Below are 22,671 nucleotides of genomic sequence, written 5' to 3' on the forward strand. Positions count from 1 at the left end.
AACCACAGCCCAAGCTCCCGCCAGCTCCTTCGTGACTCATTTCCTTTTCCATTCCCGCAGGATCTGCCGTCCACGCCGTGACACCAGCGCTGTTGTTGCAGGTGCCGGCGGCCCCCGCCTCCCCTCCCGACACCGGGGCGGCTGTGTTGTCTCCACGCCGGCCCTTGGGCAGGTCCCGCCGTGGGGTGCAGCAGCCGTGCCGTGGGCTGCGAGCAGGGGCAGGACGCCTCCACTGAGCCAGAGCCCCGGTGTGACCCAGACTGTGGGGGCGTCATGGCTGTGGGGGCGACCCTCGTGGCCGGCCTGGCTTCAGCGCTGGCCCCAAACAGTGCAGCCCTCCATGCCCCCGGTCAGTGACCGCCAGGCACGTGCGAGCTCGCTGCTGCCCCGTCAGGCCTCCCAGCAAGGGCAGCAGCCGCAGCAGGCTGCCTCGGGCCCATTTCACAGGTACAAAAACTGAGGCATAAAGCAATACCGCCCTCCTAAGGCAAGCAGGGCGGAGCCCGCTTCTAGGGGGGGACGATGGTTTTCAGACTCAGAGAAGAGCAGGACCCTCCGGGAGTCGCGTCCACTCCAACCCCTGCTCGAGGCCGGACCTGCCGGGTCCAAACCCTCCCTGACAGCTCCTTGTTCCTACAACCGCCAGGCCCCATTGCCCAGAGACCCTGCACCGGCCCTGGGAGAGCAAGGAGACGAGGGCGGCAGTGGCCTGCCTCTGCGAGAGCGTGAGCGGTCCGACGGGGCCACCAGCCGAGCAGACACCGAACCTGCAAGGCTCAGACCCAAGGTGGAGGCACCTGCCTCCCCGCCGGGCTACAAACCCGAGGACCTTGGTCACGCACAGCGCACACCCCTCGCAGCCCCACGACTGGCCCAACAAATGCTAGGACGTGCATCCCCCGGAGCAGGCCTGGGCGGCCCAGCCCCGCTTCACCCGCCTGCTGCCCCCTGACCCGCTCCTCCGGCTATTAGCACCGGGAGCTGCAGATGAGAAGCACGTGGAGGAGCATTCGCGGGGCCTGGGCTGCGAGCCAGGGGCTCGGGCTTGGCCGTGCGCGCAGCCCGGCTGCAGGGGTTGTCGGCTCCGCCGCGGCCGTGCCCCGGCCAGCTCGCAGCTGGGCTCGCCGATCCAGCTGCCACCAGGACCGCCGAGCCGGGATGAGCACGCCCGCCCGCCCCGGCAAGCCCTGCAGGAAAGGACCGTGCCCCCGGCCTGCCCCAAGCTCTGCTCCCCCAGCCCGGGCTGCAGCTGGCCGCGAGTGGGGACCGCCGGCGAGACGATCCTGCACCCTGCTAGACGCCCAGCTGCTTTCTGCCAGGCGTGCCACCCCCGCACGGCATCCCGGCACCCAGCGTGTTACCCCCAGCACCTCCTCCCAGCCTGCGCCCGCACACCCTTTGTCCCTCTCTGCGGCTCCCCAAGGACCGTTGGGCCCCGGCGACGTCCCCGGGGTGCTCGGTAGGACTCCCAGCCCCTTGGCCAAGCTCGGTCGGTGCTGGGCCCCTGCCTGCATCTGCAGTAACAGCCCTCGGCATCTGAAGCTGAGCGTGCAAAACCTGCAGAGGCATGGCCGGGACCCCCAGCCCTGAGCCCCAGCCTCAGCATCCCCTCGGGCCCTGGTGACCCAGACAGCACAGGTCCCACGCCACGGACCCGAAAGAGAAGCTGAGACACGACAGGGCTCCGCTGGCTGGCAGCATCGCGACCGTGCCAGGGCCAAAACGAGCTGTGCCAGAAGGGCCTGCGTCAGCCCGCAGGAGAGGAGGGGTGGGGAAGCCAGCCCAGCCCCACACTGGTATACACACATCTTTACAAAGCCTCGGTCAGGCGCACCAGGGAATCCCCCCGTGCCATCCTCCAGCTTGGGCTTGCCCTGATCCTAAACAATTAACAGCAATTAGAGGCCAGGGAGGAGAAGCAGCAGTGGGGTGCAGCCTGGTGCTGGGTTCTCCTCTACCCCTGCTACAGCTCCCCCTCTTCCCCTGCAAAGCTGCACCGGGTTTGGGCCCCGCTGCGCTCCCAGGGACATGCTGGCAGGGGTGCGGGTCCCTTAGCTCAAGGTTATCGCGATCATCAGGGTGACAGGGGCTCGCAGCCTCCTGGAGGGGTGCCAGGCCCAGCCCCTGAGCACGCGCTCCCTGACCACGAGGCCTTTGGGTGAAGCCGCGCTGGGCTGCGGGGTGGGCAGAGCCGAGAGCAGGGTTGCCCTGGCCGGCTGCCGAGCCATGTTTCCCCCCCACGGTTGCCAGCCTGGCGGTCGGACACCGACCCACCGCTCCTGCGCGCTGGTCTGGTGCCGTGAAGACGCTCGTCCTTGCGCCCGACGGAGGCCCCCAGAGCCCTCTGGACTGCTGAGCCAGGCCCTGGAGATCAGCAAAAGCAGTCATCAGGGAGCCCAGGCACACAGGAGCTGCGTGCTCTTGGAGCCTCATCCTGCCTCCAGCACCGACCGCCTGCGTGGCCTCAGTCAAGACACTTTGCCTGCATCCAACCTCCAAACGGGGCACAAGGCTGACCTCGCTGGTGTGAGCGTTGGCATGGTTGTGGTGGGTTCTTGTAAGAGACCTTTGCTTAGCTCCGTCGAGCCCGGTGGGGCATCCCCCGACCCCAAACAGCAGCCTCTGAGCTGCCCGTACCTGCACAGGGCACCGCTGGGGGACGCGGCTGCCTGAGCCTGGCAGGGCAGGGACCCAGCGGGACAGCGCCCTTCCTCCCCAGGGCTCAGGAGCCCTCGGCCTCACACCCGCTCCATCACAGCAGTGCCCGGCTGGGCTTCCCCTGTGCCCGCAAATGTCCCGCAGGGCAGTTCACGGACATGGCTCGCGCATGCATCTAAGGAGACAACAAGCAGCCGCAGGGTGACGTGGGGTGGTCCGTGGCGTGCAGCAGGCCAGACCTAGGGACACGCAGCATTTGGAGCCCACGCCCAGAGACCCTGTGCTGCATGTTGGCACTCAGAGACCGGCTTGGGGAGAGGCACAGACACGGGCTGGCAACACGTGAGATGCTCCGGGAACTACGCCGAACGTCACAGACGCTCCCAGCAGAGTCCAGCGCGGGCCGTGGTCTGATTTTAAACAGATAATAAATATCGAGGCATCATACGCACTGTTGAGCTGCTCGTCTGAATTCTTGGGCCTGAGACTTGCATGCAATACGCTAGTCCAGCTAAACTGTTTATATGAATATGGGGTTCGTTTCTTGGCTGTGGGATACTTTGTACTGGGAATTTAATTGGCCGCTGGATTTGGGCTGTTACTAAACTTCAGAAACACAAAACAAACCCAATCTTGTCTGCTTGGCAAGGAGGGAAGTGTCCGTTCCTCTGCTGACTCTCTTGGTCTCTCCCCCCTGCCCTTCCCTTTCAATACCAAGTGCAGGGGGTGTCGATTAAGCAAGGAAAGTGCATGAAAGATCAGCCAAATTAAATCCCGCGTGCAAACAGGTGGGCATGCCACAACCCGTGGTGTGTGGTAGCCAAGCCTCCGGGGCCTGCCATTCCCGAGGGGCGTGAAGGCAGTTCGAGGGCTCCTGGGCATAAACCTCCAGACAGGACAGAAGGGAAGAAACCCCTCTCAGCCCAACACGGCCAGGCTTCCCGGGGCTTCCCCAGCACCACGCATGACACTATTAGCCCAGGTTTATTTCCACACACGCACGCACACACATATATTTCCACACATATATATTTATTTATTTACACACACACATACATATATATAGCTTACTTTAGCACTGGCTGGCATCTGGGGGCACTGAAGTCGTCAGAGGCTGAACACAGGAGGTAAATCCCGTCAGGCTCGCTGTGCGAAGACAATGCTGCCAGGCAGCAGAGCGGACGGTGTCTCCGCGGCCCCAGCTCCTCCCGGACCTGGGCCATAACTGGATCCGTGAGCTCTGCAGGAGCAGCAAGTCTGGGGTCTCGGGAGAGGAGCGGGCAGGGCTTGTGCATCGTCAGACCGAGCCGTATCTCCGGCCACATCCTCCGTCAGGGCCGAGTCCAGCTGCTGCCTTGCCCATCTCTCAGGCGGTGCAGCGCTCATCCCCTCCAGCCACACCGGGCATGTCTCGTGGAGGAGCAAACCCAGGTCTCTTGGGACAAATAAAGGCAATGTGATTACTAGCTCTGAAAATCAGCATCACCAGATATGTCAGACCCTCCAGGACACCTGGACCCCCATCCCTGAGAGCACACTGAGGCCACATAGACCTCTGCTCACTTGCAGGACTTAGGGCAAGACTGACGGCAGCACGGCTGTGCTGAGACCCAGCCACAGCTGGCTCCGCATTGAGCGTGTTTTTGCACCATCACTGAGTTAATTACTTAACGAGAGTGTGTTGGCCAAGGCTATGAGGGTGCAAGCTCCCCACAAGGTGAGATAGGGACAGCACAGCTACGTTTCGGGATAAAAACATCAAAAATCACTGAGGGAGCATGCACGGGCGCACTGTGGCTCCTCGTGGCCCTGGGGGCAGGCCCAGGCAGCTCTGCCGTATCACTCGGCTTGTATTAGCGTCCATCACCCCCACGTACAAGACACCAGCAGCGCGCTGGTAGCAAACCACGAGGCACCCCGCCACAGGATGCCCATCGTGAGCCAAGGCACCCCGAGGGCTCCAGCGACCCAGGGAAAAGCAGATGCAGCTGGTGGGGGTTTCCCTGAGCCCGAGCAGGACGTCTCTGGCCCAGAGAAGGCCTGGGTAGAGCCTGATAATGACCCCACTTCCTCGCCCCTCCCGGCCGATGGGTTGGGGCTGCCAGCCGGAGACAGTCGCTTCTCGCAACAGAGCCGCGGCTTGCTGATAAGGAAGTCGGTTAGCCCGAGCCAGACCCCCTTCATCTCCGCCACGACACGGCGGCCTGTAATAAAGCAGTAAATCACACCCAGGCTGGTCCTGGGGAAGATGGGCCGGGAAAGCTGTCGGCAGGACACAAGGAGCCCGGGACTGCACAGCAGCCTGGGGCCCAGGAGCACCGGGGCTGGGCGGAGGGGAAGCCCCTCTGCAATCAGGAGCCCGTTTCCAGCAGCTGCTGGGCCCTGCGGCGCCGCGACACGGGGCTGGCCCCGGACCCCAGGCTCCCGCTCTCCCGGACTGGGGCCCTGCCGGTGCCGGCGGGCTCTGGCACTGGGCTTCGGGGCAATGGGGCAGGGAGCTGCGGCAATCCCGGCTCTTCCCCCATCATCGAGCACACGCCGGACCCCGTTTCCCTTGCAAGCGCGGAGAGAAAAGCATAGGCAGAAGCAGTCTGTGGAAAGCAAAGAGCCATAAAAACATGAGACTCGAACGCGTGGAGATTCCTCTCCGGGATGAAACTGTCCTTGCAGTCATCATTTACTGGCTGGTCTGGGGATAAAGCAGCAGGAGGGGACTGCTCTCAGGCCCCAGGGAAGAGCCAGGTATTTCCTGCAGTTTGCCTGGGACTGGCAAAGGCAGGTTAAAGTCAACTCTTCCAAACAGACCGTGGAAGAGAAATTTGGAAATACGAAGACCTGGAGATGCTGAAATGATCTCATCAAAACACTTGTTTCAGCCGTGTTGGACTGTCCTAATGTGCCGTATCCCTTATGCCCAGTGTAAACCAGGCCCGTCTACACGAGACACTAGAAGCGCAGCAGACTAATTCTCCTGCGGATTGGCATCGCCTAAAAGACATGCGCCGGCGCTACTGTGCAGTCGTGCTAACGATGGCGCATTCAGTTAATACCTGTTATTACAGGCACTAAACCCAATGGCCCGTACTCACAGCACATCAGTGAATGTGCAGACGTGCCCACTGATGCACACAATCATGTCACAGTACATGCTATATAAATACAACGTTAGTGAAAAGTTTTTAAAGGGTAGCCACTGTGATTGAGCCCCCTTGAAACAGTTCAGTTTCCAGGGAATGGTATTTTCCTGTGGAAACCCAGTCTGTTGAACAGATTTCCACCAGCTCAAACGACTCTTCCCATGGAGCGTCAACAAAGAGGTCTGCAAGAATAACGGAACTGCGTTTTCCTGATTGAACGACTGCTGAGACTTGCATGCGTAGCATGAAACCCACGTACAAGAAGCCTTACACGGGGCCACCGCGACGCCACGCAGCAGCCACGGGAGAAAGAGCATCTGCAGTTGTCTCGTCCAAGAGAATTTGCTCCAAGTCAGAGCCATGGCGGTGGAGTCGGAGACCTTTGCACTTGGTTTCAGTTCGGCATCTGCTGCTCAGACTGACGAAGGACCTGCGCGATTCAACCCCAAGGTGGGTCTGAGTCCCAGGGAAACGATGCTGTGAGGAGTTTGCATCTGGGGAGAGCCAGTTCTCAGACATCTCTCCATTCCCAGCACTGCACAACATAAGCAACACACCGCGCTGCGTGTGCCAGGATCCCTGCGTGACACCCCTGCTCCGTCTGCACTCAGCCCGCCCGGCCTACGCCCTCCGTCAGCGGGCAGAGCGTTGACCCGCTCCATCGCACAGGCCTCCGTGCAGGGCCGCGAGAGATGGAGAATGCAACCAGGCGCACGGTGCCCGGGGGCACCGTTCATTCCCCAGCGCCGCCCGGGTTGCAGAGCACGGCGGCCGGGCTGCGAGGCGGAGAGTTTGCTCCGCGACGGCTCGAAGCCCCGGGGTGAAGACCCCAAGACCTCGCGTGGCCGCGCAAGCTACTTCCCGATTGTTTTTGGAGCAAACTTCGTGAAGGCTTCCGCAGCACCGCGGCCCTGACCCGGCACGGAGGATCACCAGCAAGAGCCTTTGTCTCTTTATTAAGGCCTTTAGCAAACGTGACTATTACATTCATATTATATTTCTCTGTTTTGTACCAACACGTTTAAGTCGCGCTAAGAGGATTACGGTTACGCAGCGCCGGTCTCTCCTCAAACGGGCTGACTAAAGGGGCTCTTGTTCAACAGCGCTCTCGCTAATGCCCATCGCTTTTCTCCCGCGCCGCGCTGCGCCGGCATCCATCCCGGCTCCAGCCCGCCCGCCCCGTTGACTCCCTGCGCCCCTCTCCCCCGCGCCCCCTTCCCCGCCCTCGATGCTTTAATAAAGCTGAAGATGAACATTAGCGCTTGGTTCACCTGCCCTGGAAAGGGAAAGGGCAGCTTCATCAAACCCTTTGCGTCTCCGCTGAGAAGAGTAGCCTTTTGCCTTTCCCCGAGTGAATGCCTTTTCTAGAGGGGCTTCAGTCGGGCTCGGCCTGTTTTTGCAGGGAGCCTCACAGATGTTGACATTTTTTTTCTTTGCCGGGTTAAGACGCCTTCTATAGGCCTTTCTTCTTCATTTGTTACTTCTTTATTATCCAAGAGGGTTTTCTTCCCCCTTCCCGAGGCGCCGAGTCAGGTCTCTGAAGAGAGCAGTGGTTGCCAGGCTCATTATTATCTCGGGCCCTTTTTCATCCGCCCAGAAGGCAGGCCCCGGGACGTGGGCTCCTTTGTGGCCGAGCAGCAGGTAGCTGCGACAAAGCAGGGTCACGGCTCTGAACAGCTCCGCGCCCGCTTTGTGCTCCCTCCTCCTGCTTGCTGCGTGCTTGTCCGCGGGTGTGAAAGGTCAGGAGCGCGCCGAGGCTCCATACCTGGGCTTTTGTCTCTGCCCGCGGGCGAGAGCCCGTGGACATCTCCGGTCGAGAGCAAGCGCAGGGAAGAGACCGCGGCAGAGGGAGGAGGAGGATGCCGACACCATCGCTGCCCCGCGCGGCCGGGCACTGCCCGGGGTCGCGCGCAGCATCCGGCGTGGCTTGCAGCTCCGCAGGGGCCAGCGGTGTCAGGTGCTGCCCGCGCCCCCGGACCCGGAGGCAAGGCTGGGAGGGAAAAGATGTAGAGGAAAGGCAGGGATGGATGGAGGCCCTTCAGCTTCCTGCCTCCCCGCCTGACGAGCGCGGAGATAACCTAGACAGCTCGAGCCTTCGGGACAGCCTGCCTGGGGGTGCAACCTCTCCAGGCGGTCGGGGTGCTCTCTCACACCCGGCGCGCTTGAAGGTGGCTCTCCCAAGTCCTCCCACCACTGCTGGCACGGCTGTGTGCCCCTGCTACGCTCTGCCATCCCCGGTTTCTTGAGTTATCAGCAAAGAGTGGGCCTGGCCACGCCACCCCCACGCTGCCCCGGGCCACGCGCTTGGTGCTGCGCCAGACGCTCTGGCACAGGCACGTTTGGGACGGGTTCGGACTCAGGCTTTTGGAGGTCGAGCAGGCGGCCGGCAGTGCTCCAGGCCCAGGGGAGCAAAGCTCCTGGTGCAAAGCTCCCGGCTATGCCCTCAGAAGCGAGCTGCAACACGCACCTCCGGGCGCCGAGTGCATTTGCCTCTGGGCACGAGGTGTTAGAGCCACGACCGTGGTCTGGACTCACGCCCCGCGCCCAGGGAGCTGCTCGCACTTCGCACCAAAGGCACAACCCCCTTGTGCACACGTGCACACTCACACGGAGAACATAACCGGTGGCCCGTCTACCCCGTGTCCTCTCTCCAGCCGTGGCAGGAGTGGACGCTGCAGAAGGAGGGCCTGTGGACAGGGCACGCCCAGAGTGTCAGACCCTCCCTGGCCTCACAGACTCAGACAAGGAGGGTCGGCGGGAGCCCGGGAGGTCACGTCCATCATCCCAGACAAGGCTTGGTCCACCTGGCCAGGGATGGAGACTGCACCACCTCGCTGTGTATCCCTGGTTTAGGGATGTCAGAGGATACAACCCTAACCCATGACAACCCCGACTGCTCTGTTCAATAGCTGTGAATAGCTCTACAAGGCGCGAATTTGCCTAGCTCCTTTCCGACCTGGCTGTACTCTCGGCCCGCACCACCTCCCGCGCATTAACCACGTGCTGCATAACGACGTCCTTTCCCTCCTTAGGTTTAAACCTGACCCCTGCTCGTTTCAGCACGTTCCCCTCCTGCTGCTGCTCGGGGCTCACCGTGCGACAGCGTTTATGGATGCGCAGGCTTTAACGGTTCCCTCCCGAAATGCAGGTGCTCCAAGGCAGTCCCGGAGACGCTGCTCGCAGGAGCGTGCCTTTGCGCGACCCGGCTCTCAGGGCGGTCTCCTCATTTAAGAGGAGCTTCAGGAGCCATCCAAATAAAAAATGGAGTGGGCAATGGCAGCTATTCAAAACCCCGCAGCCGCCGCGCATTATCTAGGCGAAAGTCCGAGCCGTCCCGCTCAGCGAGGCTTTCTGGCCCGGGCTACCCCCGAGACAGGCTGCGAAGCCGGCGTGGGGCTGGCTCAGCATGAGGACATGGAGGTTACAGGTACTTTTCATCCCGCCACGCAGGAGAGCGCCCACGTCCCGCTGCTAGAAATTTGTCTGCAATTTCTCCCCTTTGAGCAGTGACGGGGCCCGGCTGACGTGATAACTCGATTACGGCCGGGGACGCGACACGCAGGCACAGGGGGAGCTCAAAGGCAGCCGTGCTCCCGGCCCTTGACCTCTCCTCGGGAGCTCGTAGATTTTATGTAGTAATTGGTCCATTGTCCTTCTGCCAAAGGCATCTCCAGAAGCTGAGAAACAACCCCACAGTGGCCTCGTTGTTCAGAGCAGTCCCCAGTGTTACCAGCACCGTCCAGTCCCGGCACCGTGGATACTGGTGCTGAGCTCAGTGGATGGGGGTGGCTTCTGCCTAGCGCAGGGGTTTTCAGCCCACAGCCCACAGACTACGTCTACGGGGTCCACGAAAGATGGCTACGATCAACCAAAAGTATGCGAATGCCCACACTTCCCATTCAGGGCGGTCCACGCTTCCCTTCAAGATTTTTTAGACAAAAGGTGAAAAACCACTGGTCGCAGATTGACCCCCGTTTATTCATCCCACCTGGACGGCTTTCGCCACGGACCGGGGAGGAAGACAGCAACTTCCGCAGCCGGCGTGGGATGTTTCTAGTTACTTGTTCTCCAAAAGCAGGTTTCGGTCCTGCTTGGCACGATGCCTTCGGGGAAGAGCAGAGCTAGTGCAAGGGTCCGCGTGGCAGAGCAGGTCCTCGCGGCGGTGGCAGTGGTGCAAGGAGCTGCGGGATGCATCACGATGCAGGACCCCACGTCGCCGCCGCATCACGCCCCTGCCGCCGGGGCACCAGAAGCCTCCTTCTGGCGTGATGCCCCCTCCCTCCCCTGGAGTCGGTCACCGTTGGGCATTCGCGTTGTGACAAGCGTGCGACACGCCTGGGCCAAACCATGGCCTCCGTTTTGCGCTGCTTGTGTCAGGGGCTGGACGCAGGCCGAGGCTGGTTGTCGCAAGGCAGTCCAGGCCAGGTTCGGTAGAGCGGCCACAGAGCACAGCGCGGCCATCGCCTGGGTCGTCCCTCCGCGCTGGCCCAGCCCCACGGAGCAAAGGGGACGGGGATGGGAGCCCTCAGCTCGGGGCCTGACAGTGCCCGGACCCCAGCCCCTGCCTCGCACAGCTTTCCACCGCCCCGCGCGGGGGGACGAGCTGGAGAGATGCCGGGAGCCCAGACGAGCCCCAGGCTCGCAGGAGGAGAGGAGCAGCCCGAGGAAGGATTGTGCCCCCGGGGTTTGGTTGTTCTGCGCTGGGCCAAGCGGCTCCATCTGCAGCCAGAGAGACTGTGCCCTTTGCACAAGCAGGTCCGAGAAAGTCACGGTTCGGCCTCCTGCAGCCCTGCGTCCCCAGCCATGCCGAGCGCGGCGCTGCACGCGTGCCCTGCAGGCACCGGGCATCGTGCGGCACGTACCTGCCCGCCTGCGCCCAGGAGGCTGCCTTGACCGGTGCTGACTACCAGCCTGGCCCCGTTCCTCTGCTCCAGCCAAATTGTTCTCTAAATCCTGCCTTTTGTTTCCCTTCCTGAGCGCTCCTGCGCCCGTGCGCGCACGCAGAGGCGCGTTACCGATGCGGTGACCTTCATCGCAGGCCGCAGCGGTGTTCACAGAGGCATTATGAGCACCGAGGTTTATAACCCAGAAAATCTGCACCATAAAGGTCTCTACGGAGCGGGGGGAAGGGGCGGTCCGGCCTGCCCGGAGTTACTTTCATTCCATTGTGCCTTTTCAGCGTTGCATTAACGAAGCCAAAGGAGCGGGATTTTTAATGGTTCCAAGGGAACAAAGCCGGGACGTTCTGCCCGGCTTCATTACAGAATCATCTGTGAGGCTCGAGGAACATTTCCCACTAATTATCATAAATAGCTGAAAAAAATCTTTCACTGGGGAAGCAGGTTGCATCTGCCCCTCCGTGTCCCCTCACCTCCGCCCCAAAGGCGTGACACTCCCCCGTACAATGCGGGGACTTTATCATCTCCCCGCGCGCGCACGGGCTGCTAAAGGAATACAAACAGGCCGCAGATTAACATCGCCCGCCCGCACCCTGAACAAATAGCCGGCTTCCGCCCCGCCGGGCGCCCGCTCCCGTGGCAGGGCCCGCGTGGAAATCTGGGGGCAGCGGGAAAGGGCCGCGAGCGCGGAGGACATGCCCCGGGGCCTCCTCGCCCGGCGTCCGCGGCGAGAGGCGCGAGCGAGCCCGGGAGAGCAGCAAGGGCGAAGGCTGAGCGGGTCCAGCAGGGCTGGCTCTGGGTGGCCAGCCGGTGCACATCAGCGCCGCGGCTTACCCCAGCCGATAATGGGCTCAGCAGGGAGGGCTGGCAGCCAGAGCCGGGAGGTCACTGCTCTTGGGGCCTGGCCACGCCGGGGTCAGAGCAGGGGGATGCCCGCGGGGACGGGCTGGCACCACCACCACGCTGCTCCCGAGAGGCCCGCGGGGCGAGGGCTGGCCTACGTTCTCGGGCGGGCAGATCCCGCGGAGACGCCGGGGCCGGCAGGACGGCGCCTCGGGGCGTGCGCCGGAGCCAGGCGGGTCGCCGGCCCCCGGAGCAGCCCCTCCTGCGCCCGTCGGAGCAGCTCGTGCCCCGGCGGGGCAGGCGGCGCGGAGGCGGGGGCTCCGGCTGCGCCAGGCGACGGAGCTGGCACGCTTCGCGCGCGGCGGGGGAGAGCGCAGGAAGCAGCCGCGCTCGCTTGCGGCTTTGCCTCGTAACAGCTGCCGCTCGGCTGTAGCCCGGGGGCCAGGTGCTTTTCCCAGCCAGCCCCCCCAGGCCTCGCACCCCAGCCAGGGACCCTTGCCGGCCCTTCCCGCTCCCACGTCCCTCCGTCCCACCCCACGTGCTCGGCCCGCGCAGCCCCCGGGGCGTGATGCGAGGGCTGGACAGGCGCCCCCGGAGACCCACGGCCGCGGCCGGGCCCACGAGCAGCGCGTCCACCCTGCAGCCTGGTCCCCACGCCCCCGCCCAGCACATCTGCGCTCAGTTGTTATCAGCTCGGTAGCAGCCCCCCGAGAGGAAGCCGAGGCCGGGGGTGGCGAGCGGGGCCCGGCAGCGGGGAGCGGGTGGGTATTAGCGTGGCGCAGGCCCCGGTTGTCTCGCCTCTCCCCGCGCAGGTGTTGAGCCCCCCAGGATCAGCCACAAGAAAGGCCCCTCATCACGTCAGAGCGGCTGCCTTCCTGCCCGCCCCGGGGCACGGCGCCGGCGGGGACGCGGAGACGGCGCCGCGGCAGGAAGCGCGCGGGGGCAGGAGCCGACCGCCAGGCCCGCCGGCGACACGACGCCGGGGGGCCGAGCAGGCAGGCGGTGGCTGCAGCGAGGCCCCAGGTGCGGCAAGGGGACCCGGACATAGAGGACCGGCCTTGTCGTACGCGAGAGCTGGGGTTGTCATGTCACGCGCTCGCCGGGCACCACGGGCCAGGACTGCGAGGGAAACGCATCAACTCTTGCACGACTTGCAAGAGGGTGAAAGCCGGCAACACGGAGGTCTGCGGAAGAGCACGCGGGGGATGTGTCCCCTTGGGGCCGGTCTGCACGGACAGAACTAGGCCCCGTGTCCGCACCCGGGGGGTGACAGGCGGCCCGCACACAAGAGGAAAGCAAAGCAGTCGCACCGCTCATACAGCGACCTCATCTAGGCTCTCCGAGCGATCCAAACCTCTTCTGTCAGCCGCCAGTGTGCGTCTACATGTGCGTTAATGTGCTTTCGTTAATGCGTATTAAATCTGGTACCTCCATTGTGAGGTACTAGGAAAATGCACATTAGTCTCTTAAGGTGCATTAACTAAAGAGCATAGTTTTTAAGTGATTCTTAAATGTACATTAACCTGTTTTAATGCACATTGGCTAAATAGCATGCTTTAGTGATGCTTTAATCAGCATTAAAATAGGCTAATTAAAGTGCATGCACAGATATGCCCAAAAGAAATGCTACTGGGGTCTTCCCAACGGCAGCGTCACCACTAAGGACTGCCCACAAACCTGCAAGCACAGCCCCTCGCACGTCCCTTTGGCCCTGGCCGGAGCCAGAGTGACCGAGGTGACTGCACACGTCGGACATCCGCGAGCGGGAGTCACCCAGGCTGGACGTCAGCGGAGTCAGGCGAGGCCGCGGCTGTCGGTCCAGGAGCTCGCTGGCTGGGCCCATCCAAACCCGCTGCTCCCAAGAGGCTGCGACGTGCAATGATTTAGAAAGGGGATTTTCTCTTTTTCGGGGGAAGGTGTTTCCTCCCCGCAGAGACGCTCAGCCCCAGGGTCACGCACAGCTGTCTGAACTCAGCATAAGACGAAGCGCAGGAAATCCCTGCAGGAGATTACAAGAAGAAAGACCCCGGGATCAAAGCATTCACCTGGCTGGCGTGTGACGGGGGCAGAGGCTGAAAGACCGGGAAAGCATCTGTGTGCATGTGTGCTGCGGGGAACGGAGCCAGCCTGGGAGCTTAATGACAGGCGCCCGCCTCGGCCTGTCTGGGAGGGAGGGAGACACTGAGATAACGAGCCCGATCCCCCGTGCCAGCAGGGGTGGGAAGGGGCTCCGCGCAGGCCTGGCCCCTGGCATCCACAGGCCAATACGAGGATGGAGAGCTGCAGCCTGCGGCGTCTGGGCTGCTGCCTGCCCAGCACCCGCCTGGGCAAAGGCACTTCGGAAACAAAGGGAAAGAGGGGTGCAAAAGGAGGACCCTTTTTTGCTGGTTTCTTTTTTTTTTTTTTAAAGGAAATTTGTGTGTCCCCCAGGTCAAATTAGCAAATCAGCCAGATCAGCTCCAAATCCTATGAATGGTTTACGAACCAGATGTGGCCCTACTACCTGCCAGGGGAAATCCCACGACCACCCGTGACCGAGGTAATGCAATTCAAGTGGCGCTGCGTGGTGGAGGGTGCACCCCCGTCTGCTTGTGGACGGGACAAGCTACAAGAGCCTCGTCGCTCGCCTCCCACTTCCACTTCCAGCCGGAGGATCTCGGCTGCGCGCGACTTCATGGAAATGGGGACGACTCCTTAGCTTGCCCCTGCGGCTGGTGGCTGAGGGCAAGCAACACTTGGGGGCATTCAAACCCTAAGCCAGGCACAGGATGCCTACCACAGGATTTGGAGGTATCTGAAGCCCCAGGCTGAAAAGTTTGAGGTGGAGGATACTGGCTGGTAGTAGGGCAAAAGGAGGAAGATTTTATTTTTGTAAAAATATACATCTTTATAGATATAGAAGCACCTTCTAGTCACTGTTCATCACCTCCTTCAGCCACCATAGAAACCCGCACACCTGTTGCAATATCTGCACCTGCGGAAAGGTGCTCTCACACACCCGTCTGCAAAGCATCATCTCCCTCCACCCCCGTCTCTTCGTCCAGTCCCCAAATACAGGGCCATTCGCTGTCACTTCCACTGGAGGACCCACTGCGGCCATCCTCGTCCCTGTCTTTCGATCCGGCCGCCTCGCCGGCCGCTCCCCCGCTGGGGAGGTCTTGCCGCCAGGCGGGTTTGGCTGCACGCGGCTCGTCCTCGCTACTGATGTCTGGTATAAGACTGGAGTTTGCTCAAAGCCATTTTAACCCGGTCTACCACCTCGAGGTCCGTGTGTCTGCATCAGGAGGATCCTGGACTTGCACGGGGCGCTCCTGACGCCCGACACGAGCGGGCCAACGGGCTCCGCAGGCGCTGAGTCGGGTGGCCGTACCGCGTCACCTCTCCTGACGGCCGTCCGAGCCGCCACTGCTTCGCGGAGCCGCTTTACCTCCTGGGTGTCCAGGCAGAGCCGTAGGAGGTGGTGGATGGTCTCTGTGGCACCTTGGCAGATTGCCCTCGGACAGCTCGGCCTCCCCAGTTGCCCCCTCTATGTCCAGATCATCCCGTTCAGGCCTCAGTGGTCTTTACGCAGGTCCTCGTGGAGACGCCTCCCCACACGGCAACAGGATGAAGGTGTCCCGGGGCAGGAGGCACCACTGCCACCGGGCCCCGCAGAGCTGGCGGGGGCCGGCTGGGCTGGGGCGCTCGGCGTCGCCGGCTGTGTTGCAGGGCCATCTAGTGACTCCGGCTCGGAAGAGCTGCCAGGAGCTGGATGCCGGCCGCGGGTTTTGCAGATGGGACTGGGGCCGGGAGCTGAGACACGAGCTTGTCTGTCTTCACCGGGCTCAGCGAGGACCGTGCCAGACCCTCGTGTCCCACGCACGCTCGCCAGCGCATCAAGGCAGCTCCCGGCCCCACGCAGCGCACAGCTGGGCCGCGAGTGGAGCAGGGCCGGGACAGCCCAACCGGGCCCTGGCCTGCGACGGGCGCGGGGTCGGCCTTACCTGGGCATTGCCCGGGGACGGAGAGCGAGGAAGGGAGCGCAGCAGGGCAAGGACAGACCCGCGGGCGGCCGCCCGCTCCGGCACGGGGATCCGGACTAGTGCCGGGTGCGACGGGACCCCAAGTCAGCCCAGGCACCCCCGGGTGCCAGTTCCCCGCGGGGCAACACACCCAGTGACAGCACAGCTACGTTTAGGGGTAAAAACAGCAACTTTAATAATCAGGGAAAACCTTGCCAGGGAACTGGGGAAAACAGAACACAACATATGTGTTTGAAACGCGCCGTCTCCTAATGCTTTTCCCTCTCCCCTGGCCACGACTTACTTCTTGGCCCCCACTGGCTCCAGCCGGCCCTCGCTGTCTTTGCAGCAAACGCCCCCTCACCCCCGGAGATCGCCCCTTCCCTCGGTACCTACCTCTGCCCACGGCTCCGGGATGCAGCAGCCTCGTGGCCTACGGCGTTGCTCGCCTGGGCTGCACATTCACCAGCCTCACAGGCCTGGGGGGCGGCTCTTTCGGGCGCGTGGCTTGGTAGAGCAGGTACACAAACGTCGCCAGGCAGACGGTGCAGCATGCTTCGATGACCAGCATAGCGAGGTACAGGACCAAGGACACCTGGCAGTACCTGTACCTGGAACTCAGAGCGAAGCCCCAGGCGTGCAGGCGCGGCAGCGCGGCGGCAGGGCGGCGCGGGGCTGAGGTTGGCACGGGGGCAGTGAAGGCAGAAGGCCCCCACACCGTGCTGTTGGCCGCAGGCAGGCGGCTGGTGGTTGCGGTGCAGAAAGGAGCCAGCGGTGAAGTCGCAGCCGAAGCGTACGCTTTGGCAGTGGGCGTGGGCGTGGGCAGGGACGTGGCCGGCTCCTGCGCCAGGGTCAGTTCGGAGCTGGGGGGCACTGTGGACCACTCCGGAGTGCCCTTGGCCGCGGTGCGCGGCACGAGCCATGCCGGGGCAGGCGTGAGTGTCACTGGAACATGTGTGCTACCAGAGACACGGGTGTCCTCCAGGGTGGTGGCCTCCCACGTGGTGTTGGGCAATGCTGTGGTCACTGCCAACATGGTGGCAGGTGCCATGGCCGGTGCTTGTGTGGTGGTGGGTGCTGCTGGGGACCTGGGCTCTGGTGAGGTGGATGCTGGCATCACTGGTGCTGCTGTGGTAGTAGGCTCTGGTGCGGTGGGTGCTGTTGTGATAGGGGTTTCTGGCATAGTGGAGGGCTCTATTGTGGTGGGTGCCAATGTGGTGGGGGGCTCCGCTGTGGTGGGTGCAGCCGTGGATGGTGCCAATGTGGTGGTGGGTGCAGCTGTGGTTGGTGGCAATGTGGTGGGGGGCTCCGCTGTGGTGGGTGCAGCTGTGGTTGGTGGCAATGTGGTGAGGGGCTCCGCTGCGGTGGGTGCAGCCGTGGATGGTGGCAATGTGGTGGGGGGCTCCACTGTGGTGGGTGCAGCTGTGGTTGGTGGCAATGTGGTGGGGGGCTCTGCTGTGGTGGGTGCAGCTGTGGATGGTGCCAATGTGGTGGTGGGTGCTGCTGTGGTTGGTGGCAATGTGGTGGGGGGCTCCGCTGTGGTGGGTGCAGCTGTGGTTGGTGGCAACGTGGTGGTGGGTGCAGCTGTGGTTGGTGGCAATGTGGTGGGGGGCTCCGCTGTGGTGGGTGCAGCTGTGGTTGGTGGCAACGTGGTGGTGGGTGCTGCTGTGGATGGTGGCAATGTGGTGGGGGGCTCCGCTGTGGTGGGTGCAGCTGTGGTTGGTGGCAATGTGGTGGGGGGTGCTGCTGTGGATGGTGGCAATGTGGTGGGGGGCTCCACTGTGGTGCGTGCTGCTGTGGTTGGTGGCAATGTGGTGGGGGGCTCCGCTGTGGTGGGTGCAGCTGTGGTTGGTGCCAATGTGGTGGGGGGTGCTGCTGTGGATGGTGCCAATGTGGTGGTGGGTGCTGCTGTGGTTGGTGGCAATGTGGTGGGGGGCTCCGCTGTGGTGGGTGCAGCTGTGGTTGGTGGCAACGTGGTGGTGGGTGCTGCTGTGGTTGGTGGCAATGTGGTGGGGGGCTCCGCTGTGGTGGGTGCAGCTGTGGTTGGTGGCAACGTGGTGGTGGGTGCTGCTGTGGATGGTGGCAATGTGGTGGGGGGCTCTGCGGTGGGGGGTGCTGCTGTGGTTGGTGGCAATGTGGTGGGGGGCTCTGCGGTGGGGGGTGCTGCCGTGGTGGGGGGCTCCAGCATGGTGGTGGAGTGCATCATGGTGGCTGCAGCTGTGGATAGTGCCAGAGACACGGGAACAGAGGTAGATGTAGACAACGTGGTCGGGGCCGTGGATCCGGGCACCGTGCTCAAGCAGACGAGCTGGTCTTCTCCCAGCAAGTCGATGACTTCCCCTTGCAGCGCGTCGGGGCTTTCACACCACACTTGCGACACCTCCTTCACCTTGTCCTTGTTGGCTTGCATCCAGCTGTGCAGGCCACGCAGGCGACAGTCACAGCGCCAGGGGTTCCCGCTCAGGTACACGGCGCGCAGCTGCCCCAGGGCCTGCAGGAGCCCCGCGGGAACGCTTTGCAGCTGGTTCTTGCGCGCGCTGAGCGTGTGCAGCTGGGGCAGAGAAGCCAAGTCCCCGTGGTCCAGGGAGGAGAGCTTGTTGGCATCTAGGTTGAGCTCCGTGAGTGCAGCCAGCCCGGCAAACGCGGCCTGCGGCAGGGCCTCCAGCTGGTTGTGGGACAAGACGAGCTTGCTGAGAGAAGAGAGGTTGGCGAAGATCCCGTGGGGCAGAGACCTCAACTTGTTGCTGCCCAGGTCCAGCTCTCGGAGCTGCGGCGTGGCCCCAAACAAGCGCTCCGGGAGCATGCCGAGCTGGTTAGACCCCAGCCTTAGCTGCCGCAGGTTGCACAGACCAGAGAAAGCTTCGCTGGGAAGACTCTCGAGCTGGTTCCCGTCCAGGAAGAGCTTCTCCAGCAGCGACAGCTTCTCCAGCAGCCTGGAGGGCAGCACCTTGATCTTGTTCTTGCTCAGGCTGAGCTCCTTGAGCTCTGCCTGATTGTCCAGCATCCCGTCCGGCAGCTCCTGCAGCCCGTTCTCGAAGAGCCGGAGAACCCGGAGCCGAGGGAGCTTGGCAAAGGCGTCCGGGGGCAGTGCCTGGAGCTGGTTTCTCGCCAGGTGCAGCAAGGTGAGCTTGGCCAGAGCGTCGAAGATGCCCGGCGGGAGGGAGGGGATTTCATTGTTGTGCAAGAAGAGATTCCCCAGGCTCCCCAAGTCGTCAAACAGCCCCTTGGGGATCTGTCGCACCCGGCTGTCCCGCAGGTCCAGGCTCCACAGGCTCGCCAGCTGCCTGAAGACCCCCGCGGGCACATCCCCCAGCGTGGCCCCAGAGATCTCCAGCTCCTGCAGCTTCCCCAGCTTATCAAAGGCTCCCACCTCCACAGTCCGGACCTTTGTGTTGATGAACAAGATTTTGAGCAGGTCGGGCATGTTCCTGAAAGCCCCTTCCCTCACAGCCGTGACGCTGGTGCGCAGGAAGATCATTTCAGAAATGCCGGGCTTGGTGACGGCGGGGACCTCGTGGACGTCGTTCTTCGCGCCCATGTAGACAGCCTGGAAATCCTTGGGGGTGTCGTACTCAGCATCTCCCAGGCTCTTCCCAGCCAGGAGGGAGAGGAGGAGGAGGAAGAAAAGCCACGGCCAGGGCATGGTGCTGAAAGACAAGACGGGTCGGCCCGTTGCTCCACACGAAACGACGCGTCCCCCACGCGCTGCACGCTCGGGACCAGGCTTCTCGGGGCCATTCCCGCAGGGTCGGCCCTCGGGGCCACTGCGCTTCCTGCTCTGCTTTCCCATGCCACATTGGCACCAACAGCTGCTCTGCTTTCTGCTCCTTGCCCTGTGCTCCTGGCCCATCTGCTGCTCTGCTTTCTGCTCCCTGCCCTGTGCTCAAGAGATCCTGGGTAGAGGCTGTGCCCCCTTTACAGAGGAAGGCAAAACCCCCGGGCTGCACCGATCTGACCCGGGGGGTAAAATTCCTTCCTGACCCCAAATCTGGCACCGGTCTGACCCTGAGCAAGGGGCCATGACCCTCTATCCAGGACCCTCCGGCCTGGACTGGGCACAGCCTGGTGCAAGTCCCAGCCTGGGCTGCCGCAACCCCTGGTGCCTCGGGGGAGGCTCAGAAACTCCCTGACACCAGGAGAAGGGGAAAGGGTGCAAGGGTGGGCGCAACCAGCCAAGCCCGGAAGCCGGGGACATCCGCACGGCAGAGCACAGGCATCGCTGCGCCCGGACCACCCCCGGCCAGGGTGTGCGCAACCTCTCCTCAGCCCCCGGCGATGGGGAGCCCGCAGCTCCCCAGCGTCTGCCCAGGCCCGGGCGGCAGCATCCCCTTCCAGCTGCCAAAGCCTGATAACGCGGGCCACGCCACGCGGAGCGGAGCACAGCAGCGCACGGAGACCGCGAGGACGCGGCGATACGCCAAGTCCGGCACCGCGCCCACAGAGCCCGGGGGGACGCGGGGCACGGGGACGCGCCGCCTGCAAGGGGGCTTGCACTGCTGGGACCCCTGGGGAGGAGCATGGGCAGGAGTCCCCATGGCAGGACCCCCAAACCCCTGCAGCCCATGGCCTGAGCAGCTGAGTGACCCCCGTGCCCTGCTCCTGCCACCCCCAGAGCACCAGGGAGCGAGGGCCCAGGCCCCAGGGCCCGTCCCCGGCAGGGACATGGCCCCCTTACCTGGCCGAGTGCCCACGCGAGCGCAGCCTGGAGCTGTCCTCGCTGTCCTGGGCCCGAGTGAGCAAGGGATGGAGCCAGGATCCTCCCCTCCACCCCCCCACCCGGGCCAGCCGCCATGGGTGGGTGCCAGGGCTGCAGGCGGAGATAAGGCTGGAGGGCCTCACGTGGTCCATGGCGGGGTCTGAGCAGCCCGGGGCAGCTCCCAGGCTCTGTCCACGCAGACCCCGACCCCCAGGGCTCAGTGGGGGTGTGGTATGTGGGCGCAGGAGCCGGTCGGCAGGACTCTGGGCAGGGGGCGGTGGGGGAACTGCAGCCAGGCACCCTCGTGGGGGCTGTGCCGGGGCCCGGGACTGGGTGCCAGGAACGAGGGGGCAACCCCCATCGCAGCTCCAGGGATGGGCAGGAGGAGGGGTCTGAGCACAGAGGGGAGTTCAGGACAGGGGTCCCTGCTCCCCAGGACTGCAGCCCGACCCCTGGAACCGGGGGCAGCCGAGGGGGCCGGGCCAGGGGCCTGTGTCTGGGTTCAGGGCAGCATCTGCCCACAGGAAGGGCCGGGGAAGGTACCGCCAGGGCAGACACAGGCAGGGGGGAGCTGCAGGCTCCGCAGGGCGGGGTGCAACGGAGCCGGGAGCTGTGGGGGGAAGCCTCAGCTGGCTGCAGGTGGCTGCGTGTGTGTGCATGCGTGCACGTGTGTCTGAGTGCACATGCATAGCTGTGTGCACATCTAAGTGTACGCATACATGTGCATGTCCAAGTGTGTGCACATGTGCGGGTGTCTGTGCACACATCTGTGTGCCCATGTATATCAGAGTGCCCATGTGTGCATGTGTCTGTGTGCCCATGCATGTGCACATGCTTGTTCATGGGTGCACGTCTGTGTGCTCATGCATGTGTGCATGCATGTCTGTGTGTACACATACATGTACACATCTATGTGTGTGCCTGTGTCTGAGTGCACACGTGTCTTTGTGTGCGTGTCTTGAGTGTGCATATGTCTTCATGCTTGTCTGTGTGTGTACACATGCGAGCGTGCACTTGGGGAAGGATGAACATGAGTGCACACCATATGTACACACACGGACACGCACACAGACACCTACACAGACATGCACACACTCCTACATGCACATACAGCCACACAGCCCTGGCTGCCAGTCAGGAAACTGAGGCACGGGCAGGCTGAGGCAGTGGCTGCACTGGGTGCCCTGGGGAGGTCCCAGCCCGGCTCCCCGTGCTTCCAAGCAGCCACGGCACAGCCTGGGTCCCTGGTGCCCCCTTGCCCCAGCACTTCTCCCCCCTGCTCCCGGCTGGCCCGAGGCCGGCATCCCAGGCAGCAGGAGCAGGGTCAGGTCTGGGCCCTGGCCCAGCCACGCTGCCTGGCGCACAGGCACACAACGCTGCCTCGAGGCACCAGGACCCGGGGACCCAAGACTGGCCGGCCTTGCGCCCTTCCACCCCGCTCCAGATCAACCCCCAGGGAGCAACGGGGCAAGGCCTTGTGACAGCCCACGGGCCTGCACCCATCCCCGCCACGGCGTGTCCCCAGCTCCCGTGGCCATGGCCAGAGCAGAGGCCATTAGGAGCACAGCCCCAGACCTGGGGCTGGGGGCAGCAGGACAGGCACTGGCTGGCGAGCAAGGGGGATCTGGGGCAGGGAGCGCAGCAGGGCAGGGCACTTGTGCCGCGTGCAGTGGGTTGCATACTTGTGCAGCAGGACTGGAGAAGGGGCTGGACACTCACTACTGACCAGGGAGCAAGGGGCACAAGTACTGCCGGAGGCTGCAAGGGAGAGAGGAACAGGGGAAAACCCTGCTCACTCTCCCCCTTAGCAGATGCTCTCTGCTGCTGTGGGGCGCAGGAGCCTGGGCAAGGGGATGGAGGGCCCGACCCAGTCCCTGGCAACTCTTCTGTTCCTAGCAGCTGGGACTGCCCGTGCTGCAGCGCCCTGCTGCTCCCAGCCGAGCCGGCGCCAGCGCCAGTGCCAGCACCAGGTGGGCTCGCTCCGGCAGGAGCTGGTGGGCAAAGGGCCGTCCGTGGGGGGTGGGGGAGGACAGCATGTCACTTGTAGGCCTGTCGCACTCAGGCCTCAACCCTGGGGAGCACAGTGCATGGACGCGGCCCCAGAAGACAACCCCAAAGCCTGTTCGAGGCAGGGAGGGCTAAAGCATCAGCAGCTGCTCTGCCCAGCCCAGTGCAAGCCTCAGGCCCCAGGACAAGATGCTGGAGGGGGCAGACGGGGATGGGGGTGGGCTGCCTGCCGGGGTACGGGACCCTTCCCCTCAGGGCGGCGGTGGGGGAGCGGTGAGCTGCGCTGGGGGCTCCCTCGCAGGGGGCAGGAATGAAACCCAGCGCGGCTCAAACCCGGACCCCAGCTGAGCCCTGCACCGTGGGCCCAACAGCTCCCCAGGCTCAGCCCAGAGCCGCGGTGCCGGGCCCAGGCAGCCACCAGGACCCGAGCG

At 63.6% G+C, this 22,671-nt stretch overlaps 1 protein-coding gene across 1 annotated transcript; it reads right to left on the reverse strand.

The window, feature by feature from the left end:
- Positions 1–15,721: 15,721 nt before the first annotated feature.
- Positions 15,722–19,958, reverse strand: LOC149863285 (uncharacterized). The gene has a single exon (XM_090052662.1). The coding sequence runs from the start codon at positions 19,385–19,387 to the stop codon at positions 15,971–15,973; it is 3,417 nt and encodes a 1,138-aa protein (XP_089908788.1). The 5' UTR covers positions 19,388–19,958; the 3' UTR covers positions 15,722–15,970.
- Positions 19,959–22,671: the final 2,713 nt, after the last annotated feature.

The sequence above is a fragment of the Crocodylus siamensis genome, chromosome 6 (assembly GCF_052110815.1).
Source record: "Crocodylus siamensis isolate JL-2025a chromosome 6, ASM5211081v1, whole genome shotgun sequence".
NCBI classification, from domain to species: domain Eukaryota; kingdom Metazoa; phylum Chordata; order Crocodylia; family Crocodylidae; genus Crocodylus; species Crocodylus siamensis.

Bases quoted from the DNA above. Each gene is read 5' to 3' on its own strand.
- LOC149863285 (XM_090052662.1), bottom strand. From the start codon at position 19,387: ATGGGCCAGGAGCACAGGGCAAGGAGCAGAAAGCAGAGCAGCTGTTGG.